This window comes from Thamnophis sirtalis, unplaced genomic scaffold (genome assembly GCF_051295495.1).
Source record: "Thamnophis sirtalis isolate CommonGarterSnake01/CBP01778 unplaced genomic scaffold, rThaSir2_p1.2 scaffold_14, whole genome shotgun sequence".
Lineage (NCBI taxonomy): Eukaryota > Metazoa > Chordata > Lepidosauria > Squamata > Natricidae > Thamnophis > Thamnophis sirtalis.
In genome coordinates, this window is record NW_028261394.1 from 7,014,399 (window position 1) to 7,038,238 (window position 23,840).

Sequence of the window (23,840 nt, forward strand, 5' to 3'; positions counted from 1 at the left end):
CTGAAATTGATCAGGTCTGCCTGCTCTTGTTTTGAGATTAATGAGATGCTTTCAAATTTCTTCTTTTGAAAGCTGTGAGAGGCACAAATAATTTTAATATTAAATTCAAGGCAATGTTATATAAAGAAGATACAAGGTGGCAAATAAATTCCAAGTCGCTCCACGTTGTCCGTGGGATCGCGATGGGTCGGACACAACTTTACAACGAACAACAACAAATCAGTTAAACTGTTCAAAGTTAGTGTAACAGGAAGAAGCTAAGATCAATGTAGAGATGTTATTAACCTCTTTTCTTTTTATTTCTTTTGTCTCAACATATTTTAGACCGTGTTTGTTAAAAATCTATACCGTGTACGGGCTCTGGGAAGTCGGGGGGGGGGGGAGGGAGGTGGGGTGTTAGGGGGGAGGGTGGGATATATACTATGTGTTAGATTTCAATGTAATGCGATTTCACATGTATACTGTTTCTTTAATTTCTCTGTAAAAATAGGACAAGCTGAATACATTGACATATAGTAGAAATACACCAAGGGGAGGAGGAGTGGGATAGAAGAAAGAGGGGTAGTGAGGGCGGGAGAGAGGATGTGAGGGAGGGTGAGAAGGAAGGGAGGGAGCGGATCGGGAGAGAGGAGTGGTAGAGGGGGAGGGGAAGTAGGGTAGAGGGGAATGATGGAGGGAAGATAGTAAGTTGGAGGGGGGCGGAAGAAAGAGGTGTATGGAGAGTGGAAGAGGTATATTGGGTTTCTATTTGAGTTTGAGTTTCATTTTATTTATATTTCTGGGGGTATTGTTGACAAGAGGAATTGCTGTGATTATTGTTTAATGTTGTATGGCCCCGGTTATGCACAGTATATATGTGACTGTATGAAAATGAAAAAATAAAAACATTTTAACAAAACAACAAAAAAAAATCATTCCTACAGGAACTGGCCATTGCATTGTACACGGTAGATCGGAACCACTCTGTTAAAGCACAAAGAACTTTCGTGTAATTTTTTTAAAAATCTTTATTTACAAAACAGGTCTGCTCTAAAACAGGAAGTCCTCTAAAAAGTCAGTTATGTACACTTAATTCTTTCAGTCCAGAGGAAATTGATAAAATGGACATAAAGCCAGCATTTCTACAACGGCAGCGATAAAACCAGCCCATTTGGTGGAAGGAAAAAAAAATCTCTATTTTCTGATCGCTTTTTCAAACAAAAATGGGAAAAGTCTCTGTTCGGAGGGCAGGAGATGGAAAATTATGGTGTCTATATGACCCATTTGAGAGAGGAAGAGAGAAGAAGAAGAAAAAAAACTTCCCATGTTCTTCTTTTACAACACGAAACCATGATTTAAGCTACCAGTCCAGCAAAATCGAGAGCTTTGCGATAGCCTTCTAAAACGAGACTGTGGTTGCGTTCCCCAATAAAATAAGTGCTGAGTAGCCAGTCACTCTTGTGTAAGGAGGTCCAGGTTGACTAAATGCCGTATGGTGGGTCTGCCATGTGGACAGTTCCAAGGATGCTCAATTTCGCCCATGTGAGATATCAGTTTCTTCATTTCACCGTCCGTGAGGGCAGTTCCAATCATCACCTGTAACAGGAGCAAAATCTAGAACTCAGTACCAAATCAATGCAATACAATAGCAGAGTTGGAAGGGACCTTGGAGGTCTTCTAGTCCAACCCCCTGCCTAGGCAGGAAACCCTATACCGTTTCAGACAAATGGCTATCCAACATCTTCTTAAAGACTTCCAGTGTTGGGGCGTTCACAACTTCTGGAGGCAACTTCTGTTCCACTGATGAATTGTTCTAACTGTCAGGAAATTTCTCCTCAGTTCTAAGTTGCTTCTCTCCTTGATTAGTTTCCACCCATTGCTTCTTGTTCTACCCTCAGGTGCCTCGGAGAATAGTTTGACTCCCTCTTCTTTGTGGCAACCCCTGAGATATTGGAAGACTGCTATCATGTCTCCCCTAGTCCTTCTTTCCATTAAACTAGACATACCCAGTTCCTGCAACCGTTCTTCGTATGTTTTAGTCTCCAGTCCCCTAAATCATCTTTGTTGCTCTTCTCTGCACTCTTTCTAGAGTCTCCACATCTTTTCTACATCGTGGAGACCAAAACTGGATGCCGGATTCCAAGTGTGGCCTTACCAAGGCATGATAAAGCGGTATTAACCCTTCACGTGATCTTGATTCTATCCCTCTGTTTATGTAGCCTAGAACTGTGTTGGCTTTTTTGGCAGCTGCTGCACACGGCTGGCTCCTATTTAAATGGTTGTCCACTAGGATTCCAAGATCCCTCTCACACTTACTACTATTGAGCAAGGTACCACCTATACTGTACCTGTGCATTTCGTTTTTCTTGCCTAAGTGTAGAGGGGAGAAGAGAGGAGAGAGAAGAGGGGAGAGGAGAAGAGAAAAAGGGAGGAGAATGAAGGAAAAGGAAATAGAGAGGGGAAAGGAGAGAAGGAAATGGACAAGAGGAAGGAGTAGGAGAGAGGGGAGGAGAGGGAAGTGGAGGAGAAGAGGGGAGAGGAGAAGAGGAAAAGGGAGAATAAAGGAGAAGGAAACAGAGAGAGGAAGGGAGAGAAATTAATATATAGAATGCTATGCTACAATTATGAAAATAATGCCTATAACTCTGACATACAACATCATGTATTTAAAAGAGATTATAAATGTATGGGTAAGAGAACATTGGTTATAATCAAGGTGTCAGGCCTCCAGTCATATTCCTTTTAGGATCTTTGGCCTGTCACCCTCTTTCTTATTTTACTACGCTGTTTCATTAGTGGGGTAATTGGGAGGGGGAATAGTAAGGAGTAGAATGTGTTGTTGTCAAAATAAAAAATTCCTTTCCAGAAGCCTAAGGTCGTCCTTTGTCTCCGCACCTCTGCACCTGACCGGAAGTGGATGGGTGGAAATGTCAGCATGGCAGTGGAAGATTGGACCCATGGGATGGACTTGTGCATGTGGGGGGCAAGAACATGAGCTTTCAATTGGGTGGGAAAACCCAGGAAGCTTTCAGATTCGGGTTTCCCACAGATGTGCCAACATGTCTCTCTTAATAAATTGGAAGTTTGAGGAAAGCTCTGCCTTGGACTCTGATTTAATTGTGGATGATATTTGGAACGCGGACACAAGGTGTATAAAACTATGTATACTCAAAAAGGACTGGTGACAGATAGCCCACTGCAAAACTGGAAATGTGATGTATTATAAAGAAAAATACACAATAAAAAAAAATTTTTTTTAAAAAAGTGAGTGTTTTTCACACTTATGACCCCTTATGGCCACCGTCACTTGATCCAAATTCAGATGCTTGGCAACTGACTCATAATTATGATGGTTGCGATATCCTGGGATCAAGGGATTCCTTTTGGCCACCTTCTGGCCGTGGCACGACAAAATTGCGCTCGACTAAAGCGCGCCCGATTAAACCGCGTTGCTGATGTCATCAACAGGGCGACAACAGCGAGCGCGGAGAAAGAAGGGCGCTTTAAATAGCGCTTTGAAAGCAAGCCGATTCAACTTAAGGTAAGGGTTAGGTTTAGGGTTAGCGTTAGGGTTAGGTTAAGGGTTAGGATTAGGTTTAGGGTTAGGTTTAGGGTTAGCGTTAGCGTTAGGGTTACGTTAAGGGTTAGGGTTAGGTTTAGGGTTAGGTTAAGGGTTAGGATTAGGGTTAGCTTTAGGGTTAGGGTTAGGTTTAGGGTTAGGTTAAGGGTTAGGTTTAGGGTTAGGGTTAGGGTTAGGTTTAGGGTTAGGTTAAGGGTTAGGATTAGGTTTAGGTTTAGGGTTAGGTTTAGGGTTAGGTTAAGGGTTAGGTTTAGGGTTAGGTTTAGGATTAGGTTTAGGGGGGTTAGGTTTAGGTTTAGGGGTTAATTTTAGGTTTAGCGTTTACAGCGTGCTTCTGTCTCCGCGCTGTTGTCGCCCTGTGATGACGTCAGCTACGCGGTTTCGTCGAGCGCGCTTTAGTCGAACGCGGTTTTGTGGTGGAACCCCTTCTGGCAAGCAAACTCAGTGGAGAAGCCAGATTCACATCCATCCATGCCCCAGTTTACAGCAACTGTTACACTTACGGATTTCCGACATGCTCGAGAGGCAAACATTTGCCTCACTCTGGATGGCCTACACATGATTCCCGGAGAATCGCTTAACATAAAGATTAATTCTTCTACATCTTGAGGACCAAAAGTCCAGTTTTTGCTGGTTGGTAACGATACGAGCTTCACTCTTTGAGTTACAGGAGCTGAAAGGTTTTAAAAATAACATCGGGGTTTTTACACTGAGATAATATTTCAACATCTAACCCAAACCACTCATGTAATAATTGGCAGTGAGCAGCTAAATTTTGCAGGTTAAGTTTTAAAACCGAGTGTATTTTCTTTTCCCTTGCAGGAAAAGAATATCCAATTGAAATCCCAATTTCAAAGACGGTTAGAAGAGCAGAGAGATTTAAAAATGGAATTGTTTGGCGGGCTAATTCTCCCCCCCCCCCCCCATTTTCATCATTTGAAAGATGTTTCATGCTCCTGTGGGAAGTTATCATCCAGCCCTCTCCCAGAAAAATGAAATATCCTAGGAAATATTGAAAAGGCAGAATATTTCTCTGGATGTGAAAAGAAACATGTTTCAAAAGACAGAATAGTTGCCTATAGCTTTCTGCCCATCCCCAGCTAATGGGCCATTAAGATGGCCAGGCTAGCCCACTTTACATAATAAAGACTTCTCCTCACTGCAGCTGTAGGGGGAAGGGATATTACTCAACTGACCACAAGGCAACTGAGAACTCATCACAGCCTAGAGAGTAGCCCCCTGCATGGCACCATGGGAGTCTGACAACCAATCAGAATACATTTCTTACACAGGAGCAGGAAACAGAGAGGTGGGACTAAACAGGGTATAAAAAGCCTAGCAAGCCCCTTCCTCAGCCCTTCTCTCTTCTTCTCCACCAACATTGAAGCATGTGATCACCTTTTCTGGTCAGGGCTCAAGCCATGTGGCCCTGTCCAACAATAAACCATCTTTCCAAGCAGCCTCCATGTCTCCAGTGCCTTCTTCCCCACTTGGAGTTGAACCCAAAAGGACATTTCTTTCAACACTCCCAAAGCAGAGACAATCCCTTTCTCCCCACTTCCTTTACCAAAGCTAGGAGGGAGGCTAAGGTAAGACACTCACCGTTTTCGTCAATCACAAAATCAAATCCATTTTTTTGGAAAATCTCCAGATTATCCATCAGGATACTTTCACTCACAGCGGTTAAATTAAGATTTTGAGGCCTGAAAAAGTGGGATGCAGAAAAAGGAAGGAAACAACCATTAAATCTGAAGGCAGCCCTTCAGGAACTGGGTGTATCAATTGTGTATGGTTGATATATATGTGTGTGTATGTATGTATGTATGTATGTATGTATATAGGTAGGTAGGTAAATTAATAGATAGAATATCTACAGATAGTTTCAGAAGTTTTAAAGTTTTTTTTTTACAAAAACCAGTTGCGTACCGTTGTTGTTTAAGTAGAAGATAATAAAACAATATGTGCTGTAATCGAAGCTAAAGAGTTGCAGAAGTTTTAAAAGCGACGAGGCATTGAAAGGAAACTCCACCAATCATGAAGAGGTAGGGGGCGGAGCTATGCAAATCTAAAACCAACAGCCAAAGCAGAAAGTCCCCAAAGTTGTCATAATCGAGGGAAATCTATACATTCTGCAGATCATCCTAACTGGAAGGAGTTCGTCGTGGTGGGATTTGCAAACGAGGCGTTTCCAGAGGAGAATCCTGAGAGCAGGAACTGGTCTGACCTGGCTTTAGTGCGTAGACCGTAGGAAACTCCAGCGTTGTCTCCCAAACCTTACATTTCAAGAGGAGGGAAGCCGTCGGCATCCCTCCCACCCTCGGGTATCGCTTCTCGGCCTTTTGGCTAAGATCAAGTGTAGTATCTGTTCTTATCAGTTTAATATCTGATATGTCCTCTATCTGAGGACTGTGTATTAAATGGATTTTTGGAAGCCGGAGATGGACGAGGGGCTTGCTCCATCCACTCCAAGCATCAGCCTGGTATTGCAGTGCCTCCAGGAATGGTGCACCCCCTCCCCCCTAATCTGGTTCAAAATTAGATTTGAATTTTTTCCTTTCCTTTTCCTTGTCTTTTTCTTCCTTTTCTTCTTCTAACTTTTTTCTATCATTTGTCTTTTTCTGTTCCTTATTTCTTTCGCCTCCACCCAACTTCTGTTTCTCTTTTTCTTATTCCTTTCTTCTCCATTTTACTCCCCTACTTTTTCTATTCCTTCTCCAGATTTACTTCCAGCTCTCCCTCTCCTTCTCTTATTCCCTTCTCCCTTCATCCCCCCTTGACACCTACTCCTTTTCTTTCTTTCTCTTCTTAGACAGACAGACAAATAATGGATGGATAGATGATAGATAGATGGATGGATGTAGGGATATAGGTAGATAGATAGATAGATGGATGGATGGATGGATGGATGGATGTAGGGATAGATAAATAGATAGATGGATGAATATAGGGATAGATAGATAGATAGATAGATAGATAGATAGATAGATAGATAGATGTATGTATGTATGTATAGACAGATAGATACCATAGATAGATGGATAGATAGATATAGAGATAAATAGATACATAGAGATAGACAGACAGACAGACAGACAGCATGTGTGCAGACAGGTAGACAGAACGTGTGGGGATATAGACAGACAGACAAGACTTTTCACACTGATGACCACTGCAGCATCCCCATGGTCACATGATCAAACTTTGGATGTTTGGCAACTGGCTCATATTTATGACGGTTTCAGTGTTCTGGGGTCAGATGTCCCTTTTTTGTGACAGATAGGTAGGTGGTAGATTGTGTGTTAGTGTGTGTGTAGATAAACTGGGTGGGTCGGTGGGTGGATGAAAGGAGGGAGGAAGGGATGATAGATAAGATAGATAGATAGATAGATAGATAGATAGATAGATAGATAGATAGATAGATAGATAGATAGAATATTCATTAATAGACATGGCATAGACATGGTAACAAGGTCAGCCAATGAATAGGCAAAGCAACAGATCAGCCAATGGGAGCTGAAACTCATTGGAGCCTGGGGGTGGTTTAGCCCTGCAGCTGAGTGCTGTGCTGAGAACTGATACTGAAACTAGTCTGTGCTGACAACTAAACTGGTCTGTTGTTCTGACCTGAAACTGAAGAACCACTTGTTGGTATTGTATAGTTACTTATGTGTTATACTGAATATAAAGAGAAGTTAATGAATCCTGCTGAATCAGTTACCTGTGTGTGCGCTTTCTGGATTTCATTTCAGCAACAAACTCTGAGATAGATAGATGATAGATAGATAGATAGATAGATAGATAGATAGATAGATAGATAGATAGATAGATAGATAGATAGATAGATATGGATGGATGGATAGATGATAGAAAGATCTATGTATAATGTATAGAAAATAGATCTCGTGTGTTTCTGTTTGTATAGTCTGTGTATGTATATATTTGCTTGTTCATGGCTTGGCATCAATTATGGCTCAGTTCAGGACCCCACCCCACCCCTCTCTTCCAGAAATGGTTGAGAAGACACTCACTTGATCAGCTTCTGCCCCTCCAGGACGGTGTGCTGCTGTAGCATCTCAAAGTTGTATTTTTCATCGGTAGCGTGCTGATCGATGATGAAGAGGTCGGATTTCAGCTTGGCGATGATGAATCCCAGATTAAATTGGCCAACGACATCCATTTTAGCAAACATCTCTTTCCTGCCCCGCAGAGGGAGAAGCAGAGAGAGAGATGTAGACGGTCAGACCGGCCTTCTCTTTTAAAGCCTGTTTTTTTTGTCCAATTCTCGAATCCAGAACTCTTAATATCCTCTTAATCTTCTTAATACTAATCACTCTTAATATTCTCTTTCAAAAAAAAAACTATTAAAAAAAATACCCTCTTAATATTCTCTTAATAACTCTTATTTTTCTCTTCCAAGAAGAGACTGGACTGCCATTTGTCAGGAATGGTGTAGGGTCTCCTGCCTGAGCGGGGGTTGGACTAGATGACCTCCACGGTCCCTTCCAACTCTTGTTTATCTGTTAATCCTCATGGAAACCATCAATTCTTTTCTACGCAGAAAAGACTGGTTTAGCCTTCAAATCTAAGGCTGGACTTGCTCTCTTGCGTTCACAGACTCGCACGAGAAGCCAAATGAAATGTGGGAAGCTGGGATCTGCCTAATGACAGCCACGATTCACTTAACAACAATGGCAACTCCACTCCCCTTTCACTCCCCTTTTATTTATCTCTGGGAGGGGCCATTCACCGTCCACCTGTGGCCTTACTCCCAAGTCGACCCCTGTTCTTTAGCTGTTCCCTTCGTCTGGCAACTCTGCGCATGCGCACACTGGGAACAGGCTCCAGCTGTTCTTCTGCCTCGCTGATGTCTGACTCTGAAGGCAGCTGATAACTGGCATACGGCCCTGGCCCCCTCTCTGCCTCCGACACAGAGCCCTCCTCAGAGCCTTCCCCAGACTCCAGGACTGGCCCATGTTCCTCCCCAACCCTCCTCACTGTCCGAATCTGCTGCCAGCTCCACTGGCCGCTGGCAGGAGACAACGAGCATTTCTGAGATTCTGAGCTGTCATACCTTATTTCCTTTCTCAATTCATCCTCCGCCGTTTTGTTTTCTCCTGGGTTAATCTTTGCCCTGAATTTTCTGAATTTCAACATTTCTCCTTCGGTCTCCTGGCGCTTCAGTTGCTTCTGGATTCGGTTCGTTAAGGTGCTCCAAGGCACGGCTAAAGACACCGTCCTCCTTGCCGTTATGACCGGCACGTCGTACAAGGGCTGGGCGCCGGAGTCCTGCTCAGAGGTCACCGCCGAGAAATTGGCTTTTGGGGAAAGAGGTTGACGGATCTTAAAACGTTTTGCTTTGGGGGATGAAGTGGCTTGTCTAGCAAAGCCGTCGCCTTCGCTCTGGTTTGGTTCGGAGGGCCAGAAAACCCCGCCAGATCCACCTTCGCTGCTCTGGATTTCTCCGCTAAAAAGACGGGGTTCTCCTCCGGAAGAACCCACAGCACTTTCGGTTCTAAAGTGGACAGCGGTTTCTGGGGTTCTGCTCAACCCCCCCTCTGACTCGGCGGAGATGCTCCCCAAACCAGAATCCGTATCTTCGTCCGATTTCTCCAACTTCCGGCCTGCAAGCGGGGAATTCCTCCCATCCACCTCGCTTCCGTCTTCAGATTCCTCATGGAGAAGAATTTTCTTTCGGGAAGAGGCTGAAAAACCGGCGAACATCTGGAGCAGTCCTTGACTGGCAGGCACATTCTTCGGTTGGGCTTTCTTGGCCTCCTGAAAAGCAGGTGTTTTCCCCCGAGAAAAGGATTCCTTCAGACGAGCAATTATTTTCGATTTCTCGTCCCGATTTGGAGGCAAAGGACAGGCTGGCGTTTCCAAGGGGGACGCATCTCTCTCATTTTGGAGGAAACTTTTCATGGTCCCTGCAAAAAAAAGAGAGAACCGGTGTGATTTTCTTAGTACAGATAGTCCTCGACTTACGACCTCAATTGAGTCCACAATTTCTGTTGCTAAGTAAGATGGCTGTTAACTGATTTCCACCCCTTATTTTACAACCTTTCTTACCGCAGTTGTTAAGTGAATCACTGAGGTCGTTAATTTAAGTGAATCTGGCTTCCCCGTTTGCTGGTCGGAAGGTCGCAAAAGAGGACACTGCAACCGTCATAAGAACGAGTCAATTACCAGGCGTGTGAATGCCAACCCTGAAGCTGACCTAACCGAAGGCGCCCCCCCCCCCCCTTCCACCGGAAGCTCCTCTCAAAATTGTGGTGCCTGTTGTGTTCCACCAGACGCGGCCAGCAGATGGTGCTGTGTGAAGCGTCTCTGATTGGTTAAGACGCACCTGCCGGCCGGCGGGAAAAATGCAGACCTCCCATTGGTTCCCCATCTGACAGCTACAAGTATAAATAGCTGTCAGACGGGGTTTGCTTGGTTTTTGCCTGTCAGTAGTTACTTGTTAATAAAATGTTTACTGTTCTTGCCGCCTCCACAGTTATTGATGCCTCAGACTATAAAAGCGCCGACCAGTGATGGAGCCGCAGCAGAGGGAGGAAAGAGCCACATGCGGCTCCGGAGCCACAGTTTGCTGACCCCTGTTATAGGGGAAAATCTGAGCTGTTGTTACCTGACTGTTCAAAAAGATGCAGGTAAAAATGCAAAAAAATAAAAATAAAAAAGGATTTGCTTAAATAGCAACTCGACTTCCTACCTTCAACATCGGTCAGCTTTTGATTCACCACCAATTTATTAACGTCAGTGCCAAACATTGCCATCAGGGATGTTTTTAGGATTGCTAATAAAAGCTTTTCTTCCTGGAGTAAGATCTGCCTTTTATCCGGAGTCACGTTGATGTCCACGCATCCTGAAATCAAAAACATTCCCCATTTTTTTGCTTATCTTTCTCCTACTTCGCACCTACGGATGGGCTCCACCTGTTCTGACTGAGGCTTCCCAAGAGCAGGAAGCCAACTCCTGGTCCCGACAAAAACAACTTTTATTAATTGATTGTGAATTCTGCTCAGTCACATCCAGCAAAGTCTTTCAAGGGAGGATTTACGGTCACAGACCTTATCTGGCTTGGAGAGCTGCCAGGCTGATCTCTGCAGAACTTGGCAAGGAGTCTCGGAGAGTCACGAACCAATGAAGCGAACTAATTTTCTTCTGCAAACTCCACTCCCCTGTCGCTCCTCTTTTATTTCCTCTGGGAGGGGCCATTCATCGTCCACCTGTGGCCTTACTCCCAAGTCGACACCTGTTCTTTAGCTATTCCCTTTGTCTGGCAACTCTGCGCATGCGCATACTGGGAACAGGCTCCAGCTGTTCGTCTGCTTCACTGATCTCCGACTCCGAAGGCAGCTGATAACTGGCATACGGCTCTGGCCCCCTCTCTGCCTCCGACACAGAGCCCTCATCCGAGCCTTCCCCAGACTCCAGGACTGGCCCACGTTCCTCCCCAACCTCCTCTGAATCTGCTGCCAGCTCTGCTGGCGAGCCATAACACCACCATTCAGGCTCATGATGATAATTTATCAGTATGTTATGACAATAATTAAGCGGGCCAAATTATCCACATTAGCCGCCCGGAGTCCTTCGGGATTGGGCGGCCTATAAATTTAATAAATAAATAAATATCCTAATTTACAAAAAGAGGAGATAAACGATGAAGATAATTTATAAAACTCACCAGATTCTGCACGGATGTTAAGAACAATAAATGGATATTGGTGCCTGTTATACACATGATAGACTTCATTTACAACTTTGGAAACCTGTTTCAGAAAAAGAAAAAAAAATAACAACAGATGTCGGTTGGATTTGGTTGAGATTTAAAAAGATATAAAGCCCCCTTGACTGGCGGCAGTGATTCACATAACAACTGTGGCAAGAGAGGTTGTAAAATGGGGCGAAATTCACTGCTTAGCAGAAACGTTGGCCTCAATTGCGATAAAAAAAATTGAGGACTTATCTGTAGAATCAAGAGAGGGTCTTGCGAATCATCTTCATTTATAAACCCTTGCGGGGTGGAGTCTCGCCACTGAATGGAGTTAGTGAAGTGTTTTAATGGCCGGATGCCCTTCCTTGTTGCCAGTGCAGAATTATATTCAGCAGAGAGAGATATATATTTGTCTCTACCTAGGATCAAACTCACAGCCTCCTGATTGGGAGGCAAGAGCGCCACCTCTAGGCCACTGTGCCACTCCAAGAGAGGGTCTGGAATGCCAGTGAGAATTTTTTTTAAAATTGTGAGTAAGTAAATAAGTAAAATATTTATTACGGTCAAAGACTAGCAATACACATTAGTTTTTACACTATATTAAAAAAAATACTAACATTAAAATATAATTAAAAAGTATTGACATTAAAAGTGGATAATAACATAATGGTCCAAAGATTGTTAGAGGTATGCCCAGATAATTGGTACAAGATGGCGCTACACTTCTGTAGCCAATTTTTTTCTTATGGACATTGCAGCAACACAGAACTTTGCCACTGCAGACGTGGTAACCGGGTTAGTATCCTGGAGGAGAAAGCCTAGATAAAAATTGTCTGCCCTCCCTGGCAATCTCTCTAATAAGGGGAGAATATGTGCAGACCTACAAGCTCTGTATAGCTCGCAGCGTAATAGAACATGTGAATTATCTTCCACTTCTCCTTTACCACATATACAAACCCTTTCTGCTATAGGTGTCCTCTTATACCTGCCCTGGAGGAAGGAAGAATGTTAAATCTGGCTCTGAAGAAAGCTATTCTTTGTTTTGGGGAGATCAGGTCATTTAGATATCTTGCCGATTCCCACACACCCTATTTGATTCTGTCCCTACTGTGGAGAGGCAACCTATTTAGTTCTTCTTGGAACTCCATGTCCCTCATTCTATTAATTACTACTTGCTTTGCTTGCTCAAAGCCTAGGGACATTAATAATGGTATTGGACCTGGGTACTTGAGAGACCGCCTGCTGCCAATTACCTCCACTAGACCGATTAGATCCCACAGATTAGGCCTCCTCCGAATTCCATCAGCCGGTCAATGTCGACTGGCGACTACCCGGAGGAGAGCCTTCTCTGTGGCTGCTCCGACCCTCTGGAACGAACTCCCCGTGGAGATTCGAACCCTCACCACCCTCCAGGCCTTCCACACAGCCCTTAAGACCTGGCTGTTCCGACAGGCCTGGGGCTAAAGAACTGTTGCCCCCGTCTCGAATGGTATGACTGTTGTGTGCTTTAAATTATGTATTGTTTTGTGTCGTTTTTAATTTTTGTTTGTATCCCCCTTCCCTGGTTTGAGTTGTGAGCCGCCCTGAGTCCCCTTCGGGGAAAAGGGCAGCATATAACTAAAATAAACATTCAAACATACATTCAATAACGGTGAGAACCCATAAGAGCCCAGCTCTTGTGAATTTACCTCAGCAGGAGAGAAAAAAACATACCTTTCCTGGGTCGCACGGCCGCTGGTTAATAAAGAAGAACTGCCGATCCGTTGTGCTCCTCCCATCGCCGTGATTGCACCGCGAAACGAATCCCGCGATCCTGTTCAAAAGGAACGCGTCATTAAGAGAATCCCATAAAAACGAAGGAGACCAAGAAAAAGTCATTTGACGTTATTTTAAAAGGGATCTAAACCAGCGGTCACCAACTGGTGGCCCGTGGATTAGTAATTTTTGTAATTTGTAATTTTAATAGATTTGTATGCCGCCCAATCCCGAAGGACTCTGGGGCGGCTTACATAAAACAGTTTAAAAACATTAAAAAAAGTTTAAAAATACTAAACAGAGACAGATTAAAAGAGACACAACATATTCTCGATTATAATGGGGCTGAAGTCCAATCAAGGATCAGCAGCCCCAGGCCTGCCGGAACAGCCAGGTCTTAACGGACTTTCGGAAGGCCGAGAGAGTGGGGAAGGTCCGGATCTTAGGGGGTAGATTGTTCCAGAGGGCTGGGGCAGCTACAGAGAAGGCCCTACCCCGAGAAACCGCCAGACGACATTGTGTGGTCGACGGTACCCGGAGAAGGCCCGCCCTGTGGGATCTTATTGGGCGCTGGGAGGTATGTTGCAGGAGGTGGTCACGGAGATATCCAGGTCCTAGGCCATGTAGTGGTGGGATCTAAACTTTTTTTACTCCTGGTTCTGTGGGCGTGGCTTGGTGGGCCAGGGAGGGGAAGGTTACTGCAAAATCCCCATGCCCTCCCCACCCCCACTAGCCTGCTTTCCAGCTCCGTTCTCCTGTTCAGAGCAACGAAAGAAGATCGGCTGGGGGGCAGCGGGGGCGGGGCCAGCCTATTTGCCGGTTCTCCAAACTACTCAGAATTTCCGCTACCGGTTCTCCGGAAGGCCACCTCTGCCGTGGTCCGCGAGAAAACTTTGGAGCTCCGCAGAAAAATTACTTCCATTTTTAATATTGCAACTAGATACTATTTATCTTTTTTAAAAAAATCATATTAGTGGTCCGTGGGATTTAAAAATTATGAATTTAGTGGTCCCTGAGGTCCGAAAGGTTGGTGAGCCCTGATCTAAACCAACTTGGGGGAGGAATTCTCCCCTGCATTAGCTCCAGAGTATTGTAATAGAGGCAGTGCTCGCCTTACGACCATAATGGACTCTTCCCATTACGGTTGCAAGTCGTGCCGGTCCTAAAGGGGGTCATCAGGTGACTGACCTGATTTCACCACCTCTTTTTGCAGTGGGTGTTAAGCAAATTACTATAGTCTTTAAATGAATCAGTGGTCATTAAGCAACTCATTTTCTTTTGCTAGGGAGCGTGTTTGCCGGAAAACCATGCTTTTGAACCAAAATACCATAAATTGTGGTAATTGTGACTATAGGACACTACAACTAGCAATAGCCCTTAGGCTTATGTACCACTTCACGGTGCTTTTACTGCCCTCTCTAAGTGGTTTACAGAATCGGCCTGTTGCCCCCAACAATCTGGGTCCTCATTTTACCCACCTTGGAAGGATGGAAGGCTGAGTCAACCTTGAGCCGGTCAGGATCGAACTCCTGGCAGTAAGCAGTTAGCCTGCAATATCTGCATTCTAACCACTGTGCACCATGAAAGGAAGGAAGGAAGGAAGGAAGGAAGGACAAGAGCACTTAGGCTTATGTACCACTTCACAGTGTTTTTACAGCCCTCTCTAAGCGGTTTACAGAATCAACCTGTTGCCCCCAACAATCTGGGTCCTCATTTTACCCACCTCGGAAGGATGGAAGGCTGAGTCAACCTGGAGCCGGTCAGGATCAAACTGCTGGCAGTTGGCACAATGAGCCTGCAATACTGCATTCTAACCACTGTGCCACCACGGCTTCCTTCCTTCCTTCCTTCCTTCCATCCATCCATCCATCCATCCATCCATCCATCCATCCATCCATCCATCCATCCATCCATCCATCCATCCATCCATCCTTTTTACCTACCTACCTACCTACCTACCTACCTACCTACCTACCTACCTACCTACCTACCTACCTACCTACCTACCTACCTACCTTCACAAGGAATAGCAGACTTATATACCGCTTCACAGTGCTTTTACAGCCCTCTCTAAGTGGTTTACAGAGTCAGCCTCTTTCCCCCAACAATCTGGGTCCTCATTTTACCCACCTCGGAAGACTGAGTAAACCTTGAGCCGGTCAGGATTGAACTCCTGGCAGTGAGCAGAGTTAGCCTGCAATATCTGCATTCTAACCACTGCGCCACAACAGCTCCTAATTACATTAATTAAATTAATTACATAAATGCTGGCCAGTCTGCTGAGTACCTGAAATGTGGTCCAAGTGACTGGGATGGGGGCATGACGATTAGAACTAGGCCATAAGTACCTTTGGGGGGTATGTCTCTTGTAATTTCAAAAAGTTGCTAAGCAACTAGTCGTAAGATGAAGCCTTGTTGTTTTGTCCTTTCTGGGGTTTCCTATGTTGTATGTATGTTGTGCCCAATAGGCCTGAATCTCTGGCTTTTAAGCCCAAATGAACAACAAGGAAGAATTCCAGAAAAAAATAATTCTGATTTTTCTTTTTTAACTTACGTATAAAGTTTAGTGGGCAGGGCGGAAATGTTCAAGCCGTATTCTTCGCAGACTTCTCCACTCGGTGGCAGCTGCACGAAGGGAACCAGGGTTTGCACCTGGGAGCAAAGTAACAACCTATAGTGAAATTGAATTCCTGCAAACCATCATGCTCCATGCCACAGTCAAACAAACCACACATTATGAGGGGTCCCTTGGTCCCCTCTGAGCTTGGCTGCTTTCTTGCAGACATTTCATCACTCAAATGAGCTAAATGTCAGCGTTCCAAAATTAAATCAGAGTCTAAGGCAAAGTATTCCTCAAAGTTCCAATTTATTAAGAGAGACATGTTGGCACATCTGGGAAAACACGAATCTGAAAGCTTCCCGGGCAATCTGGGCAACTGAATGGAACTGAGTGTCTACTGGCCAGATTCCCTTCCTGTTGCCAATGAGGAGGTTTCTTTTTCCAACAGATATCTTCTCATTGTTCCCAGAGAGAGAAATATCTGCCTCTACCTTGGATTGAACTCACAGCCTCTTGATTTGTAAGGTGAGAGCTCCACCTCTAGGCCACCGCACCACTCCTAAAAACCAAACAACTAAGCAGGGTACATGACCTGATTAATATACGGATGGGTCGCCCATGGCCATGAAGTCACCATTCCAAATAGCATCCAAAATTAAATCAGAGTCCAAGGCAAAGTATTCCTCAAAGTTCCAATTGATTAAGTGGCCCATGTTGGCACATCTGGGAAAACACGAAACCGAAGGCTTCCTAGTTTTCCCCACCCAGTTGAAAGTTCAAGATCTTGCCCCCCACACCCACAAGTCCATCCCATGGTCCAATCTTCCACTGCCACGCTGGCAGCTTCCACCCAGCCAGTTCCGGTCAGGTTCAGAGGTGTAGAGAACAAAAGATGACCTTGGTTTCTCGAAAGGGATTTTATTTTGAACACCAACACATTCTACTCCTTACTATTCTCCCTCCCAATTCCCCACTAAAGAAACAGCATAGTAAAATAAGAGAGAGTGTGGCGGGCCAAAGATCCAGCAAGGAATATGGCTGCAGGCCTGACAGGCGGCCTCTCCTCAAAAGGAATACGATTCCTCATCAGCCCTCCTCTTTACCTGTTTGTGTCCAAATACGGCACCAATGTTTTCTTTTAAAGTAGAACTTCCGCTGGTGGACACCACGGCCTGCTTCTTCCCTTGACCAACTTGGTTGGTGCAGTTTATTCGAACCCCGGTGGAAATGATGCAGTACGCTTGCAGTATCTGGACCATTTTGGCAAACTCCTTTCGGGCATGGAAAAGAGAGGGGGAAAAAAGTTACACTGCTCTGGGTGTGTAAGAGAGAGAGAGAGAGAGATAGAAAAGAAGTGATTCGATCAGATCTTTATTATTGATCCAAGACCAGCATATATTCGATAGTGAAACCATTATTGCAAAGAATAGCGTTAGGTAAGCTCCCCGTTGGGAGAGCGAGTACGTTCAGCGAAGCGTTGTGAGAGTTGTGTTGGAGAACACACAAACCAGCATACAGAGACACTGCAGTTTAAATAGGCTTTTACTTTCGTGGAAATAGAGGTATCAGAGTCCATCAAAAAGTCCCAGTCATACACGGATAAGACAGTCAGTCATCAATGTCTTTCAGTTAAGGGATAATCCAAATAACATAATCCAGTATCATATAATCAGTTCGGCATTCAAAGTTTGCTAGCAGTTGCAAAACTTACAATAGCTCGCGGCACTTTCTAACAGCCAGCTTCCAAAACACTCAGATCAGATCAGCCCAGCATCTAACGAACAGAGAGCTAACAGTCATTCTGGCTCCCTCTTATGGCCGATTGAGGAAAACAGCAGCCAATCACATTTTACAATATGATTTAAAGAAATAGGTATAGCATTGTTACATGATTTATATATTGCCAACCCAACCGTAAGATTATATTACTAACAAATAGATTGGCCTATTTTCTTCCCATTTGTGACCAAAGCTTTTGTGCCATCTTTTTAATGGAGGATTTCCTAGTCAACATCTCCGCAACGATGTGGAACAAGAATGAACGATGGTGAATTTAGTAAAATTAAGGCAAAAATGAGCAGGGAATTTTAAATTGTCAGGCTAATGATAATAGCTGAATAGCTGCCATACTACTGTAACGATAATGAGTTGAGTTGAGTTGAGTTGCGTTTATTTATAGGCCGCCCTTTTCCCTGAGGGGACTCAGGGCGGCTAACAACTTATAGGAGGGGAAGACATACAATAACATAAAAATACAGTATGTAATTAAGATCAAACAACATTCATTCAACATTCGGGTGGGGGCGGATCAAGTCTTTACCCCCAGGCCTGGCGGGATAGCCAGTTCTTGAGGGCTGCGCGGAAGGTCTGAAGGGTGGTGAGGGTACGAATCTCCACGGGGAGATCGTTCCAGAGGGTCGGAGCTGCCACTGAAAAGGCTCTCCTCCGCGTAGTTGCCAGCCGGCACTGGCTGGCAGATGGCACTCGGAGGAGGCCTAATCTGTGGGATCTTATGGGTCGAGAGGAGGTAATTGGCAGGAGGCGGTCTCCCAAGTACGCAGATCCACTACCATGGAGGGCTTTATAGGTAGTAAGAAGCACCTTGAAGTGCACACGGAGGTCAACAGGTAGCCAGTGCAGCTCGCGGAGGATAGGTGTTATGTGGGCGAACCGAGGTGCACCCACGATCACTCGCGCGGCCGCATTCTGGACTAGCTGAAGCCGCCGGATGCTCTTCAAGGGCAGCCCCATGTAGAGCACGTTGCAGTATTCCAGCCTAGAGGTCACGAGGGCGCGAGTGACTGTTGTGAGAGCCTCCCGATTCAGGTAGGGTCGCAACTGGCGCACCAGGCGAACCTGGGCAAATGTCCCCCTGGTCACAGCCGACAGGTGGTGATCAAAGGTCAGCTGTGGATCCAGGAGGACTCCCAAGTTGCGAACCCTGTCTGAGGGGTGTAAATTTTGACCCCCCAGCCTGATAATGCAATGGTAGTAGTGAGCCAGCAGGGTTTATTTGACTCTTTACCACTTTAAGAGACTGTATTATAAGAGAGGCCTTGTTGAGGCATATCTCTCTGTCTGTGTTTGCTTCCCTGCTGTAGTTGATGATTGATTGCCTGACTTTGCCTAGTACATGTATGTATATATTCCTTGTAGATAAACCACTATTTGAAAGACAAGCCTGTTTACTGTATTTTGCTCCTGGATTGTCTCAAAATAGTCACACTATGCACATTCTGACATAAATGCTGCATTTAAACTTAAATCTAGGCTGGGGAGTTCACCAAACACGTTCGGGTTTCCTCCTGCATCTAAAAACTAAGCCATTCTTTTTATTGCAATCTTTATGCAGTTATTTTTCAGCAAGACACTTTTATTTTCAAGCGTGAAGCAATGTGACAAAAAACAAACAAACATGCACGCCAGTTTGGGCATCAAATGTAAATACTACTCTCACCTAAGATTGAATATTATTTTTTATTTATTTATTTAGGGAATTGATATTGCTGCCTTTTCTTACATGGCGACTCAAGGCGGCTTATAGAACAGATTACAAATATTTTAGCCAGCTTGTTTACTGCTAAACAGGTCAAACAAACTATAGTTCTAAGAATTCGAACATTGCAATAAGGCAGCAAAGCACAGTGGACTTTTGAGGGTTTTAAGCACTTCAGAATTTAGGATTACAAGAAGAAATCGACGTTATGCATTTAAGGCAGAAACTCCGATTTAAACAGCAAATTCTGTTTACTTAATTTACAGCTCAGTGAAAGCTGGCAATGCTTTATTTTTAGCCTGTGGGACTTGGCCTGGTTTCAGTTCCCTCAGAAAGGGACTTCTTCCTTCCTGCCAGTGTTAAAAAACAAGGGGGCTGGTCCTTACTTTCTTTATCATCATTATCCTATTTAAACGACCCCACAATCCCTTGTGGAGTAGACTCTGAGCAATGGAATAGAGCTAGCAAAAGTGTTTTACTGGCCAAATGCCCTTCCTGTCGCCAATGTGGAGTTTTGTTCAGCAGATAATGTATTTTTCAAAATATAAGATGCACCTTTTTCCCCTCAAAAAAGAGGCTGAAAATCTGGGTGCATCTTATACACTCAATACAGCATTTTTTGCCTCCTGAAACCCCGCCCGCTTCAGCAAAATGGCCGTGTATAGCCTTTAGGAGACTTTCAGAATGCTCCTGGGGGCTGGGGAGGGCAGAAATGAGCAAAAAATGGGCCATTTTTTGCTCAATTTTGCTCCCCCCCAACCCTCAGGAGCACTCTATAAACCTCCTAAAGGCATTGCATGCCCCCCCCCCCCTTTTAACAAAAAACAGGCCTGTTTTTGCGAAAAACAGGCCAGTTCTTGGGAGGTCTGCAGAGTGCCAAAACTTTTTTTTTTTAATTTGCCTCTTCAAAATGTTGGTGCGTCTTATACTCCGAAAAATACATTATATTCCCATTGTTTTAATGGCCGGATGCCCTTCCCTGCTGCCAGTGCAGAGTTATACTCAGCAGATATATTCTCAGTGTGCCCAGAGAGAGAAATATCTGCCTCTACCTAGGATCGAACTCACAGCCTCTCGACTGTGAGGCGAGAGCTCCGCCTCTAGGCCAACACGCCGCTCTTCTTACCTTCTTTATGTTACGATGGAATTCTTTGTGTCGGACCGGCAAAGTATGAAACAGCTGCTGAATGCTGACGGTGGTCCCCGGTGGCCGGGACAACGGGACTCTCCGGGTGATGTTCCCGCTGTGATCAAACGCCAGCCGGGTCCCAATATTGGCGGACTTGTGAAGAGTGACAATGGAAACGTTGCTGTGTGCAAAGGGATACAACCGTTTTCATGGTTAATAAGGAAACGCAGAGGCAGGGAAAGACTCACATTGCCACACAGGTGCTGGGACCGCCGGAACGCTGAGGACCGGGCATAACCACCATTGGTTCAACACCATCATAACTTCAAACGGCTGCTGAATGAGTGGTTATAAGTTAAGGACTACCTGTATAATCATTACTGGCAAAAATGTCAATGGGGAAAGTGTTCCTGCATTTATACAATGCATTAATTCCCATTTCTGTACAAAGCCCTCTCTAGCTGCAGAAGTCTACACGGAGAATGAAGCAGCGTAAATTTGCCCGCACTTATCTTGATCTCGGTGGAATTTTGCCTCTGAATTTGTACAAATTGTTCCGTATAAGAAAAGCTGAGATGGAAGCTGGGATCGATGCAAGGGTTTCTCTGTGGTCTTCATTCAGGAAAGAAGATCAAGGACAAACCACTGCATAGATTCCAGCTTCCATAGGCAGAAATTTTGTACAATTCAGAGGCAATATGTGATTACGATCAAGAGGTGCACATTCACGCTGCTTCATTCTCGGTGTGCGCTTCTGTGGCACTCGGTGTGAACTTGTGTGCATGTACAGAAATGGGAATGAATGAAGCCAGCTTAAGATTCACCAATTGTTTTAGCTAGCACGCTTCCCGTGCGGACAAGCATCTTACCTTAACGCGCATAACGAGCTCAGAGCTTCACCGCGAAAGCCGAACGTTTCCACGCTGATGAGGTCAGAGAAATCTTGGATCTTGGAAGTATAATGCTTCAGTGCTGGAAGAGATATTTCACAGAGGTCAGAGGAGGGATAGGGCAGGAGCAGGGGTGAAATCCTCCCAGTTCGGCCAAACCGATAGGGACTATTGTCCTTGGTTCTGCGAACCGGTAGTTTAAAAAAGTTTCCGAGGATTGCTTAGCTCAGCTGTGAGCCGCATGCTCGTTGGAAGCTTTGCCACCATTTTTTAAAAGCATTTTTTCCCTGCCGGTTCGGCAAGAAGGTGGTGCTAATCCTAATGCATTTTTAAACATTTATATTTCATTTTAGAGATGCACAAGCTTTGTGGTTTGGGGTACCCAGGTTTCCAATGTTGCATTATAAAAATAAACAGCAGCAGTCCAAGAGGTTCAAATATCTTACCACACAAAAACAGCTGCCTTTTTTTTCTTTTGAAGATGGGATGATAAAAGTAGTTCTTTGTGGAAGAACTAATGTATTAACTGCAAATAATATTACAAATTAATAGATTTTCATACTCAAGCCCGCAAAGTTATCCTCTTCTACACCACAACCGTTATCAGAGACTTCAATAAGATCCGCTCCATAATCTTTAAGCTTCACTTCTAGAAATGAAAAAAAAAACAAGTAATGAACAAGTAAAGCTCTACGATTTCTTGTCTCCTTCCCCCCAAATGCCACTAGATAGTAACAGCACGGCTAAAGGATCTTGAGTGCTAACAACTTTAAAACAATACGTAACTTACCAACGTTAGTAGCGCCAGCATCGAGGCTGTTTTCCACCAGCTCTTTTACAGCGGTACATAGATTCAGCACCACCTGGCCTGAGCAGATCTGATGAACTGATCTGCGATCAATTGGCTTGATAGTTTTTTCCATTCTTTAAAAAAGGAAAAACAAGGCTTTTTTTATGCTCAGAAAATACTGCAGTTCACAGGACTGTAGTCTATGGTTTGGTTTCACTTATGCTTCCAGACTGTAAATTTATACCTTCATTCTGAAAATGCGTTTTAAACTGCTCTAAAAGGCAGCCTAGGAAATGTCACTTCGGTGGTTGAGCAAAATATTGACTCTTAAAACCAAATTGCATAATTCACTTTCCTCTGAAAGTGCAATAAATACACTTACATTGAAATCCCGTTCCAATTAAAATAACATCAAATAATAATAAAACAAAGCAATGCAATAAATACACTTGCACTGAAATTCCATTCCTGTTAAAATAACTAAAATAATAAAATAAAATAATGCAACGCAATAAATACATTTGCACTGAAATTCCATTCCTGTTAAAATAACTAAAATAATAAAATAAAATAATGCAATGCAATAAATACATTTGCACTGAAATGCCATTCCAATTAGAATAACATCAAATAATAATAAAATAAAATAAAACATTGCAATAATTACATTTGCACTGAAATTCCATTCCAATTAAAATAACATCAATAATAATAAAATACAATAAAGCAATGTAATAATTACATTTTCACAGAAATTCCATTCCAATTAAAATAACAATAAAATACAATAAAGCAATGCAATAATTACATTTGCACAGAAATTCCATTCCAATTAAAATAACAATAAAATACAATAAAGCAATGTAATAATTACATTTGCACTGAAATTCCATTCCAATTAAAATAACAATAAAATACAATAAAGCAATGCAATAATTACATTTGCACAGAAATTCCATTCCAATTAAAATAACATAAAATAATAATAATGCAATAAATACACTTACACTGGAGTCAAATCCATTCTGTTCGCTGATGCAATTAACCCTTTGCTGCCTGCTCACTTTTCAAATGAAATATGCAAATGGCATGCAAATGAACGGTCCGGTTCTTTCCCGCCCATTTTCCCGCCAATCATCTCAGGGAAGGGAATGAAAGATCGGGCCGGACCTCTAGTCGAGCCCCCCGACTCTCTTCGAGCCCGTAGCCGAGGCGCCCCGCTTCTCCCCGGGGGAGACAGGCTGGCTTCCTTCCGCGAATTCCCTCCAGTCCCTCGCGATGTCTCCTGGGTAAAATCCTTTTCCTCCAATCAGCGGGGGCGAGGCTTTCTCATTGGTCCATCCACTCACCAATCGGGGAGTAAAAAGGAAGGTGGAGCGGAATCTTAGCGAAGCTTAGTATATAGGGGAAGGGAGTAGGTGTGAACAACGACCACTTCGGGTACGCCATGGAATGCGCCTGTAGCTGAAATATACAAAACGGTGTTTCTCAAGCAACTTTTCCTTCGTTCTTTTGCTTATCCTCTGGAGCTGTGTTCACACGAAACGCTACCCTGGTTTGCTGAATTCATAGAATATTCTATGACACGCTGAATGGTGACTCCCCCAGTAGCTCAGAGGACTCTACCTGTTTGGAGAGGAGGCGAAGTTAAGCCCAGCAGGGGCTACAGAGGCGTCCCATGAGCCTTCCTCTCCTTGATCCCAAGAAACGTATCTGGATAGATAGAAGCCCCCCACCCTTTCCCCGCATTGAGGAGATGGCTTCGCTTTCTAACCCGAAGTCTATGGTCAAGGGCCGCTTCACTCATCTACTATACCCCCTTCCCCTTCGGAGCTTGCATCAGATGGCAGCAAAAAGACCGCACGAGGCCGACGGGGAAGCCCCGCCTCTTTCGGCCAATAGCCTCGGCGGCCGTGGCAAGTCGGCCAATGGGAGGCGCGACGGGCG

General features: G+C 44.3%; 1 protein-coding gene and 1 non-coding gene across 2 annotated transcripts; one reads left to right on the plus strand and one right to left on the minus strand.

Moving 5' to 3' along the window:
* Positions 1 to 989: 989 nt before the first annotated feature.
* PMS2 (PMS1 homolog 2, mismatch repair system component) lies at positions 990 to 23,152 on the minus strand. Its single transcript, XM_087729486.1, has 15 exons — positions 22,901 to 23,152; positions 21,894 to 22,027; positions 21,666 to 21,752; positions 21,083 to 21,185; positions 20,211 to 20,394; positions 16,692 to 16,859; positions 15,583 to 15,680; positions 12,987 to 13,086; positions 11,244 to 11,328; positions 10,269 to 10,421; positions 8,631 to 9,483; positions 7,588 to 7,755; positions 5,162 to 5,262; positions 4,063 to 4,232; positions 990 to 1,575 (listed from the first exon to the last, which is right to left on the minus strand). Exons 1-15 carry the CDS (start codon positions 22,915 to 22,917, stop codon positions 1,432 to 1,434), a joined length of 2,565 nt encoding a protein of 854 aa, XP_087585612.1. The 5' UTR covers positions 22,918 to 23,152; the 3' UTR covers positions 990 to 1,431.
* LOC148042683 (U2 spliceosomal RNA) lies at positions 5,883 to 6,073 on the plus strand. The gene has a single exon (XR_015695087.1). It is a non-coding gene; the product is annotated as a U2 spliceosomal RNA (small nuclear RNA).
* Positions 23,153 to 23,840: the final 688 nt, after the last annotated feature.

Excerpts from the sequence above, each read along its gene's own strand:
- PMS2 (XM_087729486.1), bottom strand. Across the intron at positions 15,681-16,691 it reads CCGTATTTGGACACAAACAG|GTGCAAACCCTGGTTCCCTT; the intron begins GTAAAGAGGAGG and ends CTTTGCTCCCAG. Across the intron at positions 11,329-12,986 it reads GGCCGTGCGACCCAGGAAAG|GTTTCCAAAGTTGTAAATGA; the intron begins GTATGTTTTTTT and ends TTTCTGAAACAG.